An 18,690-nucleotide genomic window follows, 5' to 3' on the forward strand; every position below is an offset into this window, starting at 1 on the left:
TATATTAAATAAAGAGAATTCTATATTAAATAAAGAGAATTCTATATTAAATAAAGAGAATTTTATATTAAATAAAGAGAATTCTATATTTTTAAACTTAAATAAAGAGAAAATAAAGAGAATATCAAAAGAACAGAATATTAAAACTTAAATTTTTCACTGAAGTTTTGTTTAAGTGAAAAAAAAAACTTCAGTGAAACAATTTTTAAATTTAAATGCGAATCTTTAAACAGAAAATCCAGTGAACTAAGATGTAGTTGAAAAACCTATTTAGAACATACAAAACGAAATTAAGAACTCCCTTCACTCTCATTAGATTCTAGTTTAAATTTGATAGGCGATACGTACATTTTTGCCATCTTGGTTTCTGTTCTTCGAAAACAAAATACTTTGGCAAGAAATTAATCGCTGAAAAAGCTAAAATCTTGTATGTAAATGTAATTTTGAAACCAAAAGAAAAACGTTAAAATATTTCAAGGAAAATTTTAATTTTATTTTTTAGTCAAAGAAACAGAAAGCAAACTAATTGAATGAAAAAAGAATTATTTTGTAATTAATTACACACATATATATATGGGAGAGTAGCCTAATTTGGACCAATTTTGTATTTTGCATTATATAGAAAGAGGGAAGAAGTGCCAATAAAAATTAAGTAGTAGAAAATAAACTAAGTGTACCTTAAAACCATTTATTAAATTTTAAAAATTATTTATAACGGTGAAAAATGAATTTAAAAAAATCATGTCATCGGTTCAGTTTAGGAAACCGGTTTCCTTATTTGGACCGCTAGTTTCCTAAATTGGACCACGAGCTTTCATAACGGCAATTACAACAGAAGAACCTTTTAATTGCAGCACTAACTCCAGCACACCGAGTATGTATCCAAGCGTGACATTTCATGTATTCCATCATTTCTTCTTCCTTGGTTTCTTCACATTGTAGCAGCTCTAAATATTATTAAAATCTTGTAGTTTAAATAATTTAAATAGATGAACATTAAGGTATTTGTGAATGGCAAATTTTGAAACCAGGCTCGAGTGCCACTAGCGACTCTCGCACGAAGAATGTAATTTATTTTTAAATGTTAGAATTCTTTTTACTTCCTTGTACGAAGTAAAAAGGAAGTATTGTAATCGAGAAAAGTTTCAGGCAGCATATTTCAACGAAAATATCCATTTTGACCGCTATCGCATGCAATTTAACGATGTTTTTGCGTGATATCTGTACGTAAGGGCAGGATAAAAGACCCGTTTCCTCCAAAAAAATTATAAAACTGCTTTAAAATGAATTCTGAAGAGAATTTTTCGTGACGTCTATACGAACATATGTACGTACGTGCGTACGTATCTCGCCTAACTCGAAAACGAGTAGCCTCAGAACGTTGAAATTTTGTATATAGCACTGCTATAACATGTAGATGTGCACCTCGTATTTTGGTTGCAATCGGCCGCACCAAACGTATATAAATACTATATTTATATATATATCCACTCTGTTACTTGGCACAGTAATCTCAGTTTCTTTACTCTTACATGTTTGTAAATTGTACATTTTTTGCTTTACAAATGATTGAATTATGTTGTTCTTATCTTCCGGTTAAGGTTTTTATACCTTTCGTAATTCTGGAAGCAATATTTGTACAATTATCAACAATTTAAAAGCTGTTTAAGTGCGGTTAAGTTTTAAATAACATGGCGGATATATTTGTTTACATTTGAAACAGCAGAATTGTAGATTTGTTGCCAATCTAGAGAGACTAAGCTTCGCAACAACAAAAATAACGCCTTCATTTATTATTGCGAAATAAATCATGCTGAATCCTTTCTGGAATTTTTTCGAGGAAATAAGCGTTTAAGATTTACTTCGAATACAGATAGAATTTTTAATACAGATATTTTGAGTTTTTATGTATTTTTGCCTTGTCGCGAAGTGAGAACTGAATTAATTGAATGAGAAATACTAAATCGTCTGTGAAAAACTGTTACTTTTCTGTTTTGTTTGCTTAATGTTTTCATACATCGTTCTAGCTTTATTATAGTATTTGAATAAAACATGTGGCAACGATAAGATAATTCTTCAAGTGATATAAATTTTGTGCATTCAGAGTGTCGTTATAGTAAACTAATATAGTGAATTTTAAAGAGTGCATTTATTCTATTGTGGTTTATGCGCTGTCGACGAAGTAGATTTAATTCAATCCAATCAATTTAAGTGAAATTCAAGAAAAATGCGTATAATTTAATATTCCGTACAAGGAAGTCATGTGGTGTACACATCAGATTTTTTCTTCTTGTTTTGTATGTCGCCATTTGAGTGCTAAATAAAGTTTTTTCTGTGTTCCATCATTGGAGTTGCTTCTTATTGCCAAAGAAGTATCACAATATAACAAACACAACCATGGTTGTGTTTGTTATGGAACAGGAATCACCAGTTTCATATTAATGTTTCTGCATTTTGTTAAACTTTGGTGAACTGATTTTTCCTACTACAAACTTTGGCTACTATAGATAAGAACTTATCTATAGTAGCCAACTACTATAGTTGGTTTGGTTTGGTTTATTAGATTACGGCAAAGCACTCGAGGGCTATCTGCCTTAAGGGAGGGATGCCTTCGTGGAGGACTTTTTAAGGAAAACTGGCTCGTATACACGTTACACATGGGGAAAACCACTAAAACACCCATGCAGCCAGCCCGTTCGCGGGATTCGAACCTCGGACCGAACTACCAGTGTTCAGCGACGTTACCGCTCGGCCGCTGGTGGGCCCAACTACTATAGATTCGTGGGAATGAATTCTTCTTGCGGAAATATTTCTGCAATTAGCTTTTAAAATAAGTTTTAAGCACGCTTACGCATACTTCGTCTCGGAGACGAATGGTTGCCATTCCCGTAAGTTTTCGAAAGGTAGCATTCTAGGGTTAATTATAATTTATCCATGAAAGAAATGTCGTTGCCAAAATTGGACAGGTTCAATTTCGTCAACTGTTTTCGATCCAACTTGGGAAACTTGCATATTTAATGTTTGATATTGTACAGAAACGTCAAACTAACATAACCTACCAAAATTATAATTGCAAATTGTAGATACACTCATGTCCATAAATTAAGGATAATTCGGAGTCACGCGGAAATCGAACTCTAAAATAAATACATCACCTGTAAAATCACTACACACGTCTTCAATCATATGCAAATTTCGGAAAGTAACTAAATGACACCGATGCACGTCACAATGACGAGAGTGTAAGAGAGTGATATATAAGGAATACAGGCAAAGAAGTAAAATTGTTCGCAGGCGCTTTATAAGCATTTCAGTGCAATAACCGAATAGTTATGACACAAAGGACGCATTTGGATGATTTTTTACGTGGTAGAATTATTGGCCGTCTGGAATGTGGACGTACCCAACTGGAAGTATCAGACGAACTTGGAATTGCCCAGAGTGTCATCTCCAGGCTTTGGCAACGATTCCAAGATGGTGGTAATGTGAGTAGATGTTACAGCATAAGTCGTCCCAGAGTTACAACGCCGAATGAGGACCGGCATTTGGCAATTACTGCCAAAAGAAACAGGCGGAGCGCAGCCTCAGACCTGTCTTGTCAGCTCTCTTCAGCCACTGGTACGACAATTTCAAGACAGACCGTGTACAGACGCTTAGGGCAGATTAGTCTATATGCTCGTAGACCTGTCACATGCGTTCCACTTACTGAAGCTCACTGTCGCCTGCGGTTAGCCTGCAGTAGAGAGCATGCATTGTGGAAACCGCAACATTGGGCTTGTGTGATGTTTTCCGACGAGTCTAGGTTTAGCATGCAGTTTGATTCTTGCCGGACTTTCATATGGAGAGCTCCAGGTAGCCGCTACCACCAAGAAAACATCATTGAACGACACCGTTACGGTGGTGCAGGAGTGATCGTTTGGAGTGGAATTATTCTGGGTTCCAGAACTGACCTGCATGTTCAAATTGGAACCATGACAAGCCAAATCTATCGGGACGTCATTCTGGAATAGCATGTACGTTTGTTTCGGGGCGCCATGGGCGCACAATTTGTGTTTATGGATGAGAACGCCCGTCCTCACCGTGCAAACACCCTTAAGCGAATGCCTTCAATCGGATGATATCACCCGTATGGACTGTCCAGCATTCTCACCGGACTTGAATCCAGTAGAGCAGTAGAGCACGTGTGGGACATGCTTGGCCGACGAGTTGCAGCCCGTCAACCTCCTCCTACATGTCTACCGGAACATTCGGTAGACATGTAGACATGTCGGAGAGCATTGCTTTTTGAGTGGTGTAATATTCCCCAAAATAAGATCGATAATTTGATAGTCAGCATGCCTAGGCGTTGTACGGATTGTATTGCATCGTCTGGTCAATGTATTGTATAATACAATGTATTAACAGTATTGGTTTTTTGTAAATAGGTCTTTTTTGTAATTTGCTCCAGGGAGAAAAAATCGCTAATTTTTTTAATAATATCAAACATATAGCATCTTTTTTTGCTCTTTACCTTTTGTTTAATAAATAAGCTTTACAAATAAGTCAAATTTGTTTTGCTTCTAACTCTTCCTTTGCCTAATTTTACATTATCCTTAATTTATGGACATGAGTGTAAATAAGCAAGTTCTCTGATGCTACATTGAGACATGTAATTACTTACGTTTAGACGAAGTAACTGCTTTCACACTTATGTTAAAATAACAGATTTTCTTCTTAGCCAAACGAATCACACTTCTCTCAATGTAATCACGAGGCGTTTCTTTACAAACACAATTATTGCATTAACCTCTTCTACATCTACATATAACAAAATGCCTATCTCAAATCTCGCAGATATCATCCGCCTTTGTATATCATAGCGGTCCAAATAAGGCTACGGTCCAAATAAAGCTACGGTCCAAATTAGGCTACCTTCTCCTATATAATAAACCTAAACCATCTAAATTAGTTAATGTATAATAAACTTAAAGCATCTAAATTAGTTAATGTATAATAAACTTAAGCATCTAAATTAGTTAATGTATAATAAACTTAAAGCATCTAAATTAATTAATTGGAATAAAAGCAAGGCAATTCCTTTATAATATAATAATTGCAACCGTGTATAAGAGAAAATTCATAGCAGAAACAATATCGAAAAATAAAAATGCGAAAGGGAAAATATACAAAATTATACAAATAAAAATTAATCTCCTTTTTAAATGGATTAGTTTTGTGATGCACGGGGGACGAGGGAGGATGGTGAGAGCATTTTTTTTTTTTTTTTTTTTTTTTTTTTTTTTTTTTGTTTTTGTTTGTTTGTTTCTTTTTACTTTTTTCACTTCCCTTACCTCTTTCTCGTTATACCGGCATCAGGCTGTGCAGCCTTGAAAAAGTAAACGCTCATCTAATTAAGACTGCCAAATGTCGACTTCTATTTAAGCCGAAATAAATTATTTTTTAATATAAATTATATTTATTTGATAAATTATTTTAAAATAAAAGCATTTTACGGTAAATTAAAAAAAGCTTTGAAGTTGCAAAAAGTAGCATAAGAAAACGATGGATGTCGCAAAAATTTCGCAAATCGCAAATACTAAAATTTTAGTAGCACTAGTTTTGTCAAAAATCGCAAATTTGCGTCAAATCGCACAATCTGGAAACGCTGGTTTCCAGTGGCATACGAATGTGGAGCTTTACATCAAGGATTTTATCTGTGGGGCTAAGCACGGAAACAGAGCTGCTGCTCATAGGAGCTATTCGGAAATCGTACTATATATTTTGTTGGAAAGCGGCTCGGTTTTAACTGCAGCCCTACAGATAAGATGCAGTCTGACGAAATCTCTGGCCATGTAGTGATGAATATCGCTTGAAATTCGCACGAGGGATAAGGATTTATGTCAGCAGAATGCTCTTTATCGCTCAACAGCTCCCTGTACCACCTTAAAAAGTCATTTCGCACGCACTCCATTACAAACTCTGCTTATTTCGATCAATTCTATTAGCCTTTATATTTTTGCTAGATATTTTAAATATATTTAACGTTCACCACCTTTGGCTGAAGCATGTAGGTCAACACCGAACAGTTTATAGAACCCAGTTTGGAAACTATTTAGAGGGAGATAAATGGAAATAGATGGGGATCTTTGATGCAGTATAGGTTACCTAAGTGACTGCAACAAAAAAAGGCCTACTTGTTATCGAAAGCGAAGAGAAAAAAATGTACGAAGCTGGTTCCGTCAATGCAAATAAAAAGTCTGATGTGTTCACCACATGACTTCTTTGTACGGAATATTAAATTATACGCATTTTTTTTTTGAATTTCATTTAAATTGATTGGATTGAATTAAATCTACTTCGTCGACAGCTCATAAACCACAATAGAATAAATGCACTCTTTAAAATTCACTACATTTGTTTACTATAAGGACACTCTGAATGCACAAAATTTATATCATTTGAAGAATTATCGTTGCCACATGTTCTATTGAAATATTGTAATAAAGCTAAAAGGATGTATGAAACAAATTAAGCAAACAAAGTAGAAAAGAAACAGTTTTTCACAGACTATTGAGTATTTCTCGCTCAATTAATTCAGTTCTCACTTCGCGACAAGGCAAAAATACATAAAAACTCAAAATATCTGCATTAAAAATTACGAAGTAAATCTTAAACTCTTATTTCCTCGAAAAAATTCCAGAAACGATTAAGCATGATTTAATTGGCAATAATAAATGAAGGCGTTATTTTTGTTGTTGCGAAGCTTAGTCTCTCTAGATTGGCAACAAATCTACAATTCTGCTGTTTCAAATGTAAACAAATATATCCGCCATGTTATAAACAGCTTTTAAATTGTTGATAATTGTACAAATATTGCTTCCAGAATTACGAAAGGCATAAAAACCTTAACCGGAAGATAAGAACAACATAATTCAATCATTTGTAAAGCAAAAAATGTACAATTTACAAACATGTAAGAGTAAAGAAACTGAGATTACTGTGCCGAGTAACAGAGTGGATATATATATATAAATATAGTATTTATATACGTTTGGTGCGGCCGATTGCAACCAAAATACCAGGTGCACATCTACATGTTATAGTAGTCCTATATACAAAATTTCAACGTTCTGAGGCTACTCGTTCTGGAGTTATGCGAGACACGTACGTACATACGTTCGTACAGACGCCACGAAAAATTCTCTTCAGAATTCATTTTAAAGCAGTTTTATAATTTTTTTTTGGAGGAAAACACTGTTTTATTCTGTTCTTACGTACAGATATCACGGAAATACATCGTTAAATTGCATTTGAAAAAGGTCAAAATGGGATATTTTCGTTGAAATATGCTGCCTGAAACTTTTCGCGATTACAGTACTTCCTTTTTACTTCGTACAAGAAAGTAAAATGGCCTACATGTTATCGAAACGAAGAGAAAAAAATGTACGAAGCTGGTTCCGTCAATGCAAATAAAAAAGCAGTAAGGATTTTTTGATTGTCGCAAGATTCTCTTATAAGGGGAAACTGAAAATCAGAAGAGTGAAAATGTTAAAATTGAGCTCAACGTACTATCAGGAGATTTATACTCTACATTTACAGAAAAAAAAAAATCAATTTCGTATCCCAATGACTTTAAAAAAGTGAAACTTCATCAACACAAAGCAGCAAGTCATACTTCCAAAATTATCACTGTACAGTGGAACCCCGAGATACGAGTTTAATTCGTGGCAGCACTGAGCTCGTATAGCAAATTTCTCGTATCTAGAAACAAACCTCCCCACGGAAAAGAATCGAAATCCAGTTAATCCGTTCCGTACCTTCAACAATATCAACATAAAAATCGATTTTTCTAATAAATAATACTGGTAAATATTATAACCGTAGTTTACCTTTATGATAGCTTCCGACACTGAATTGCCTTTTGATTGCTTCTCGTTAATACTCACCAACAAAAGCTTCTCAACTTCGAAGAGTTTTGAACGATGCTTGGAAGTAACGGTAACTCCTTTCGCCACATCAAGTTTCTTAATTTCTTCCTTTATAAGGTATTTCTCCACCTTTCTTAGCGTGCCTTCGTGGTGTAGTGGTTCTGCACGCTGAGCCGGTATTCCAGAGGTCCGTGGTTCGATTCCTGGCGAAGGCGGTTGCTAATTTTTCATCTCTTCGGCTTCCAAAAAATCCTAATTACTCTACACCTTCGTTTTCTGAATAGTGCAGGTCGTCCATGTCGAGGCCGTAAATCTTCGCCAGTTCCGTCACTCTTACAATACGCTTATGTTTATCCATGATTTCTTTTTTAATTTCAAAGGCAATGGCTTCCTTTGTTTCCTTTGCAGCACTATCTGAGGCAACAATTTTCTTGGGAGCCATTGTGAAAAAATTATTTTCGCATTAAATGTAAAAACCAATTAACTCACAAGCGCACAAACACGTAGATCAAAGAACACTGAGTGATCTGACGAGGGGCTTCCCCGAGTCGAGCCGGATCGGGAAATAGCGCCACGCACGCCAACGGCCTGGCTCATTGCTCGTTACCCGAATCAATGCTCGTATTTAGAAAGGAATGTTTCGCTCATACTTTCCTCGTATATAGAGGTGCTCGTATCTCAAGGTTCCCTGTATTCTTTAAAAAAATAAAGACTGATACAGGTAGTGCATGCATACCTTTGCAGCACATTTATTCGAAGTCCGCTAATGTTTCGCCTTATGGACTTATTGTGCCTTTGGTCTATTAAAAACAGTTCTTTGTAAGCACAAACCCACTTCGATTCATGGATCCGGAAAGTAGCGAAGAGGAATAGAAATCAATACCCCTGGATCTTTTATAAAAAGCCGTTCTATCATGGAAATCACGATGCAAGACTTATACTCCAGAAAAACTGAAATAAGATTGAACATTAAAAAAATACGCTTTACATTTTAAGCATAAATTAAAATAGCCCGAAATCGTTCTAAAATATATATATGTTACTGTTATAGTGTTGCGAGGCCCCAACTTGTCAGCAACTATGGTAGTGGCTGCTATGAACTGTAAATTACACAAACTCGTAAGAAGGGTTTAAATCCCTTTTTATTCCACTTTAGAAATAACAGCTGCGTTCACTTGACGCTCACAAACTACGCCGAACCGGTGGTTTAACAAAACAGAAATGTGAAACTAAAAATAAATGACAGGATGAATAAATAACGAGATCACTACCTACGAGGTTCTAGAATCGTAACTAACTTAACCGCGTTCTAAAATACAGCTGAGATTCAGCAAGCTTACTGATTAAGCAGTTGAAGATTCAACGAACTGCCGAAATAGGCACACAGGCCGAAACGCGCGAATCTTAAATTTCTACCTAGCAACCTTCACGCTCGCGATTCAAGAAGCACACATACAATTTCGTTTCCCTTCTATTTAAACTCAACTTACTTCTGCTAAAATTTGAATACACTGCGCGTTCTACTACAATTTATATACTCTGGCATTGGCAATTCTAGGGGAAAGTAAATGCTTGACAGGAAAGATAGCTTAAACTTAAAATAAATGTTAGTTAAAATAAATATAAACCCTACACTGTGAAACACTGAAATCTGGAGAATGTCGACTTTCGCCGGTGAATGTCAACATAGTCGCTTGATGTATGTTCGAAATATCTTCCAAATACTCTTATTTCTGACTTACACCAGTAAATGTCGACATTCACCATGTACTAATGATGAACGTTGAAACATATAAGAATATTAAATTTTCTTCTCCGTAATTCAGTCGCGAAAGAACTTACGAATATAAGAACTTAAAACACAGAGTACATTCAAAATGAGAAAGGGAAATAATAGAATTTAAAAACTTACTTAATTATACAGTACGTTCTAAATGAGAAAATAAAATAATATAATAAAAAACTTACTAAATTATGTGATTAAGATCTTATTTATTGCAACAACTTAAACTATTATGACATTTTGAATTGCCGACTCCTCTCTTTTCGACCTACACCAGAGCATATCTGTGATTGTTGACATACACCGGTAAAGGTTCGAATGTACAAGAATGCAATGCAATATTCGATCTTTCAAGCGACTTATTTGGTGAATATTGACATTCTCCGGTGAAAGTTGACGTTCTCCAATTTCGGTCTTTCACGGTAACATATCCACCATCTGCGAAAACAATTAACTTACGAGAATCAACAAAATTAACTTTCGATACTTTCGGCTTGATGATTTAAAGCATTTACAAGTCAACGCTCAAATTTAAAGTCAAATTGCCTGGATTTTCAATCAAAGTCATTCACCAGCTGTAGAGCACTCGAAGTAGATAATAACCTATCAATTTAACCATGGAGAGATAATATAATCAAATGTTTCCTTTAAAATTATTTTATCTCTCTTACTTAAAACTCATTTAATTTACATATTCTATTTCAGCAGAAGAGGACTGTAGAACAGATTTTAGCATAAGAAATAACGTGCTACTTTAAGGTATCTGCCTACGTTAAAAAAACGATTTCAGTGAAAAAATTCGATTTTTTATTGCCCAATTTGAAAGGTCAATTTTGTAGGATTCCGAAAATGGTTCATTTTTACGTTTGTAATAATTAGAAGAGAAGGTATAGCCAATTAACTGCACTGGAAGTGAAAGCAGAAAGACCGGAAGTGCCATTTAAAAGGCTCAACTTAAAGGTAAACAATGTTGTTATCCGTGTTTTTTTTTTTTTTTTTAACTGTTTGTGTGTAAAATTGTGCTAAAACATTTCATTTTAATTCTGGGTACTTTTTTTTTTGTTTCTGGCAATAATTATTTGCCTTAATTTTTTGAACTGGGACTGGCAACATTGCGGTTTTTTTAACTGGGTTTGGCAACATTGCGATTAGGTATAAAGACTATGTTGCTGGGTGCATATATAGCCGTTTTAAATTTTAATTCAGGGTATCTTGTATTACTTCCTGTGTTTGAACATTTAGGCATATCAATTGAACAAGAAATGATTAAAAATTACTTTGGAATTGATAACGAAAGAATAAAGAACTCGAAAATTCATTCGTCGCTCGTTTCGAAAATAGCCAGAAAAAAATTAAAACCAAATAGGAAATCAAAATTACTTAAGTATAAAGATATGGAGGGTGTGATGTACAAATGTGGAGAATTTTAAGTGTGTAAATACAACAGAACAGTTTTTCTGTTAATGTGAAATCTTTAAACGCTTTTTCTGAAAAACTAATTTTTCTAGTGTTTTTACATACAAGAAATGTAATTACTCAAAATGTTCTAAAGATATCTCTATTAAATTTCACTAAAATGTTTTCTATATTATTTATTAGGTTTTAAGCTACTATCTAAGTAATATTTATTAATTTGATTGTTTTATGAGTATTTCTATATAAAACGATAAGAAATATTTTACAAAAAACTGTGTTTTTTCATGTAATTACACATATTTTAGTAAATTTTAGAAATATCATATACATTTTAGTTCATAACACAGATAAGTGTTGTAGTAGTATACAGTATAAAAAAATTGAAATATATGCTGTGAGAAAAAATATACGGCATTTAACGTAAGGGTTAAATTCTCCTAAAAATTTGCATAAAATTGCATATATTTCAAAAATTTATAAAAATATTCCTAAAAATTTACCTATTTTCATGATTTGATATCATATTTTGACTAAATAAATATATATTTCATCAGAATTCTATGTTTTTTAAAAAAAGTGCTCCGAGCGTAGGCAGATACCTTAACGTAGACTTTGCAAACTATTGAGTTTACGATGCATGGAGATCAAACATAAAGAGTCCTGAGAAATATGAAGTATTAAGGGGAACGCAAAAACAGAATGACACGAGTAATGCTTGCTATATAACATGGTATTAAAAAATGTGTGAACTCTGTGAAAGTAAACCAATAGCAATAAAACCAAGAATACATGATTTTGGGGAAAAGTAATTTGGCTTATAAATTGATTTTACAATATGAAAACAACAATGTTCATTTTAAACATCTTAAAAGCGGAAAATGAAATTGAATTTCATATTAATCTGAGATGAGATTTGCACTAAGAAAAGGAAATCTGAAATTTGCCAAAAAGGCATTACGCACATATGAAATTTAATTGGTGGAGCATAACATTGTAATTTTAACGGTATGATTTTAATAATGGATGGCATTTTCTTTCAGCATTATATACTTTTTGCATTGCTTAACATTACATAAAATTAATAAAATTACATTTACATTATATTTTAAACATGATATCTGACAAATGGCAGCCATTGTTAGTCCCAACTCGATGTACTTTGTCCAGGAATTCAACCATAGCACTTCTCCGAATTCCGCCCACTAGCGGCCGAGCGGTAAAGTCGCTGAACACTGGTAGTTCGGTCCGAGGTTCGAATCCCGCGAAAGGGCTGGCTACATGGGCGTTTTCGTGGTTTTCCCCATGTGTAACGTGTATATGAGCCAGTTTCCCTTAGAAAGTCCTCCACGAAGGCATCCCTCCCCTTAGGCAGATAGCCCTCGAGGCTTTACCATAATCACACACTTCTCCGAATTCCCAAACCCAGCTACTCTTAGAGTCGAGCTGTTGTATGATTTGTGGCTAATTTGCATGTCACTATCTTTTTAAGTAGCACCACAGAAAAAAATATGCTTCTACTACGAATCACGATGACCAATTAAAATTCGAAAATAAGGAAATGGTACAATTGACAAAAATTTCATTGAGAGGAGCCATTGTTTATAGTACTGAACCCATAGGTAAAGGTGCGAAGCCTAAGCGCATTTAGAAGGTTAAAAATGTTATTATATACTTATCGTGTTAAAATAATAAAATGTTGATTAAAGTTTCTATTAAGTAATCTCCGATTGTTGTTTAGACTGTTCTTGTTTTCATTATTGATTGTGTATTCAATAATTACCAGTATTGAAATATATCTGTCTATTTTCAGCGACAAGAAGTCAGGTCGCCTAGCTCTAGTCTTTGAGCTGATGGATCTGAATATGTATGAGCTTCTTAGGGGTAAGGATCTAAACTTAAAAAACTTTAAATGCTGTTGTTCTGAAATGCAAACAGTTAAAAGAATTGAGCGGCGTTTGAACAATTTCTTATGTTGGGTTCTCGAAAAGGGTGGTTACAGACGTTTACCTTAAATATCAGTCCTAGACATATGGTTTTTGTGATAAAGTTTATGAAAATACAGAAAGTTATTTTCTTGAAAGCTTCTGTGTTGTATGTGGTAATGTTTCATAAATGTAAAATCCGTATGTATTTTTATATGGCCCCTTGCAGTGCAGAATGTCCAGTTGGTAACAACTTTGGTGTGCTTTAAGAAGGTAAATGCAAAATGCTTTTAGAATTTTACTCGCGAAAGTCGATAAATATTCGACTTTCGCGAGTAAAAGAGTGAATTTGCTATTTTAGGTTACATTTCATTGCCTATTATTAGATAGAAATTAAAGGTTTGTACCTTCCGTTTAAGAAGAAACTAGAAAACAAATGTTGCTTGGTTTGGCATTTTATAGTTCTGCACTGATTACACATAGCATTATGCCTACTGTTTTGCATTATCATTTGAGAAAATAAGCATCTAGCCATCTACTTCGAAAGCTATGTATAGTGTAATTGTCTTTCAGAGTAAATTTAATTTATATATTAGTCCATATTGGGTTCTACCGTACTTTTCCCTTTTTAATATCTTTCTGAATAATGTTAAAAGTATTGTATCAAAATAAATGTACTAAATTGTTATTAAGTCATAGAATTCATTTTATTCATCTTTAGGGCTTTCTTAAGGTTAACACAAAAACGCCGCAAGACACTTTTAAGGAATTATTGCATTCGTTGGCGGATGCCATTGAGGCGTAAGTCGTTAACACGTCCACCAAATAACAGGAAGATTCGTGACTCGAACCTCAGCAAGGACACTGTTGATTTTTCAAGTTATCCGTAGCGGAAAAAAACACCCCATTTGTTCTTCGCTTTTCGGCTAACGGATGAACCTAAGTGTTTTATTTCTTATTGCTTAGATATAGTATTCTCAAATATCTCTGCATTATTACTGCATGGACATTATGTTCTATTTTCGTCATTTTTATTCCTTGAGGAATGTTCTAGTTAAATATTGTGACTGTGGTCCTGCAAATTTATTCACGTTATGTGGATTCTTGTTGTGCGTCATTAATGTTTTTTAACATAGTAGGAGTTTCAGAATGTCCGTAGATCAGTACATTGGAATCCAAGAGGTCCTCCATAATGCTTTCTGCACTGTTTGTGTCTCTATAATCCCGGCGTAAACTATGTGCATTTAAATCTCCACATGAAATTGTTTTGTTAGAAAATTTAATAGTATCAAAATTTAACCGGGTATTCCCTGGTGAGCTGTACAGGTTAAAAATTTAAAATGGTTCTGATAAATCCAAACACCGACTAAGACCATTTTAGCTCCACTATCGGACGAAAGGTCACTAATAATTTCAAAGAAGCTAGTTCTTTACTCTGAACAGACACACTTTTACCACGAAGTTGACAAATAAGAATGTAGACGTTCAACATAATAATTCGACAAAATATTTGGGTTGCATCCTCAATCTGGGCTTAAAATGGGGAACACATGCGAAAAATTTGGAAAATAAAGCTGTAAGAAGACTCCCTGTCTAAAATGTTTGGCTGGCTCAAGGTGGGGTTATGACAGATAGACATTGAAGGATACTTACAAATTATACATTCAACCAATTATTAGTCATCGTAGCAAGGTCCTCATAACGGCTTCCGAGAAGGGTAGTCCAGATCCTCGAGGTTTTCCAGAACCAAGCGTTACGCATAATTACTGGAGACAGGGAGACCTACTCCTATTCTTGCAAAGCAGCTTTTAACCAGGTTGGAACCTGTTCATGATTGTATTATACCATGAGAAAAGCCGTCCTATTACACCAGAAGCTGGTGCGTTTGCCCGACAACTCTTTTTGGAGGAACTATGATAAGGAATTTTCTAGAAATCTTAAAACTCAAATTGGCTTTATACAGGCTCAGGGAGATATTGATACTTTGGAATTGAGCAGAGATTATCTAATTTTACCTCATCCCCCATTGTCCCTTGAACCTTGTTGAATTTAAATATAAATCCTTATCTTATTCAAAGAGCTGTTAAAAAAGAAGTGAGAGATTCACAATTAAGATCTATTGCATTGGAAATTATTGGGATCCGCTATCTCTTCAAAATAAGTGGTTGATTGTCTGCAATGACGGCTCAATGTTAGAGAGAACGCGCGGTGCTAGAGCAGGTATCTATAGCTATCTTTTTAATTTCTACTTACCAATGGGTCATATTGCTACTGCCTTTTGATGGTAAAATCAAAGCTATTGCTGTGGCTATTCAACAACCGTCGATTCGTAGCCACTCTTTTGTAAAGACAGTCATATTTTCAGATTCCAAAAGTGTGCCTCAATCCCTTCTGAATAATCAAAACAGTTTCTAAAGAATCTTAGATTGTAAGCCTTTGAACACAGAGTTTTGTTCCAATGGATTCCAGCCTACTGTGGAATTATGGGAAATGAAAAAGCTGTACATTGGCTAAGAAAGGAATTTTCATAATGCAATGCATTAATCGACAGCTTTCATTTCATACGATTTATTTGTTTGTTAACTTGACTTTTAAGAAAATTCTTAAACAGGATATGATTCAACGTGCTATGTACAAGAGGATTCTGGGGAAAGAGTCAAATTTCATTCCCAGTTTTCCAAGAAAGACAGCGATAGCTCCATTTAGACGACTGACCGGACATGACTGTTTGCGAGACCACCTCTACAGAATTGGAGTGGTGGATTCTCCCAACTGTATTTTGTGTGACTTCAATTAGCCTATGATTTTTAAACATTTAAATAATTGTAATGCACTTTCTCGGTCTGAGAACAATGTTAAAAAGTACTGGAGAATCCGCGAACTAACTTAAGCGCTAATATTTGGCATTTGTAAAATAAATAAATAAATAAATTGTTTTAACATAAACATTATTTATTCTAATAAACATTGTGCATTTCTGTGTTACTTTGGGAATCGTGAAGATAAGACTGTCATCTTACAGTATTTAAATGTATAGGAAACTTGTATCAGATTTGTTCATTAAAGCTGTAATTGTGTAGCTGTAGTTTGCATTTTACCCTGCAGGCTTTCGTTCAGAGATATATACATCCAAATTGCCTGATATACATACGAAATAATTCTTTATTTGACATTTATTTGTTTGTATTGCACTGTAAGATATTTCTAGTTTTATTATAACATAATAATGCAAAGCGTTGCAAAATATTTGTTCTTTCTTTTTTTTTATTTGCAGCTCGAAAGAAACCACTGCCAGAATTCAGAGTAAAAAATTATATCTATCAGCTACTGAGGTCACTAGACCACATTCACAAGTAAGTGAATTATCTCAGAAAATAAAATTTATGACGTGATAAGAGAAACTAATTCAAATGAAAGAGATGCTATTATGGATGTGATACGAGAAAATAATATTAGAAAATACTGATAATTAATTTCCTCACTAACTCCTTCTTTCTATACTGATAGTACTCCTTGAAAATTTCCCTTGTAACATCAGTAAAGCACAATTATTGTATTTAATACTAATTTTATTGACAAAGTTTATAGTTCGTTATATGTTTCATGCATGTTAGCATCCCAAAAATGACAAAACTGTTCTTAGTTTACATAAATCGAAAATAGACATAATATTGCTATGAAATCAGAATGTTTGCTTAAATGTTTTACCCGTTTTAGATGTCCTTGAACCTGAATTCTATTTTAATATCTCATAACCATTGATGACTCTTTGATTTCAAGTAAATTCAGTACAAAAGTTTCTTAAATATGTAAAATACCTGTAAAAATTAAACTCGGCGGTTATATGTAAAAATTAAACTCGGCGGTTCAAACAGCCCTTAGCCTCAAACAGCCCATTATCGGCAGTCCCCGGATATTTGCTTTCTAGACCGCGGGCCCCGGGGGGGGGCATGAGCATATTGCCTAGACAAGTGGTCACCTTGTCGCAGGACCCCAGGTGTTTAGTCTCCAAGCGCACTTGGTGATAATTTTATCGATCCTCTCAAGGAATAAAAGGCTGGGTCAACCCCGACCCCGGGATTGAACCCTGGACCTGTGGTGCTGCTGCGCGACGCGCTACCCATTGAGCCACTAGGCCTGTGTAAAATAACATTTTACACTTAATACATAGCGAAATATCCAAAAAAGGTTAAAATAAAAAACAGTTATCTTGAAGTAATGTTTTAAAGTATGTTAAAAAACATTAGTTAGTGATCAGAATGTTTACTAAAATCAAAAAAGTATTTTGAAGCAATTTCTTGAATTAAATGAAATGACACCAGTCTCTAATCATTTGAATGGATAATTGTTAAATAAAAAATATATAAAGTGTTTTTTAAGTAATTATATAAAGAAATAAAATGACATCACACTGTCTGATAATTTGATATGATACATGTTAAAATAAAATCTTTTAAGCAGTTTCAGAAAATGAAATCAAAGACATCCATCTCTAATCGTTTGGAAGGTTATCTGGTTTGTCTAAAACACTAGCAATTTACTTCTATCTTCATAAACAGATCAGCGTTTCTCAAACTTTTTTTCAAGTGGAGAAGGCTTATAAATTAGAGTGTTCTGTGGACCACCTCAGTCTTGGCACCTTAAAAAGGAATTGTCTTAGCCAATGCTCCTATCAATATATATATATATATTTTAAATATATATCTTAAATATGTATCTTAAATATCTTAAATATATCTGTATCTTAAATATATATATTTAAGATACAGGGTGTTTCTTATTATATATATATATATATATATATATTATTACATATATATATATATATGTAATAATAAAATTTCATAGTCAAGAGTACACTTAATTTTCCCGCCTTTTCTACACGTACAGTTTTAGAATGTTCTCGAGATTTTTAAAAGCGAACTGGATTGGCTGACGAGGCTGACGTCATTTCTTGGAAGCTCCGTCTTTCTAGAGGCTATAAAAAGACTCGCAAAGGAATTTCGGAGGTTTTTTCTTTAATGTAACAATGCAGTAAACTTCATACAAAAAGTTATTAGTAATTCTTTTTTATTTACTCCGGAGATATGAATTTTGTAACTGCTATTTCTCCTGAATAATAATAAATGGATCCTGTTTTTTAAACTTATCGTCTGATTATTTAAGCTACGACTACTGATACATTACATATATATATATATATTTAAGATACAGGGTGTTTCTTATTGAATGCAATAAAAAGAATAGCATATTGCAAATTATATGATTGATTTATTAAGCCAAAACAAATTAATTCTGAAACTACAGTTATACAAGTTTTATCTGGCAACAGCGAAAATTCTTCCGGTTACGAAATCTCCACTAGAGAACACTGTGTTTTAGAATACGTTAAAACATCATCATTTATCGTCGTTCAAAGACATTTTCGCACCTAAAAAATTTGGTAAAGAGCTACCGCATCGTCACAACATTAGCACCGGCCTGTGTCCTGAAACTGCTTCAGTGGGTGACGCAATTTCAGAACACGGGCTGCTTGTGTAAAAACAACATCCCAGGACTCAATGTGTCTCATGTAACGGTGAGGCGTGTGTTACGTAAACGTCCTCAGTTTTGTCTATACGCCTTTAAAATGGTGCAGGCGATAAAACCTTTCTACAAACTG

General features: G+C 34.1%; 1 protein-coding gene across 4 annotated transcripts in view; it reads left to right on the forward strand.

The window, feature by feature from the left end:
* Positions 1 to 18,690, forward strand: part of LOC118194650 (MAPK/MAK/MRK overlapping kinase-like) — a 129,663-nt gene that overhangs the window by 35,744 nt on the left and 75,229 nt on the right. For all 4 annotated transcript variants that reach the window (XM_085824415.1, XM_085824412.1, XM_085824416.1 and 1 more), the window contains exons 4-5: positions 12,917 to 12,987; positions 16,303 to 16,381. In XM_085824415.1, coding sequence (XP_085680541.1) covers positions 12,917 to 12,987; positions 16,303 to 16,381 — 150 coding nt within the window. The remainder of the gene's footprint in view (positions 1 to 12,916; positions 12,988 to 16,302; positions 16,382 to 18,690) is intronic.

Source organism: Stegodyphus dumicola, chromosome 9, assembly GCF_044657685.1.
Source record: "Stegodyphus dumicola isolate Sdum_Otavi_A_Nest chromosome 9, ASM4465768v1".
Taxonomy (NCBI): Eukaryota; Metazoa; Arthropoda; class Arachnida; order Araneae; family Eresidae; genus Stegodyphus; species Stegodyphus dumicola.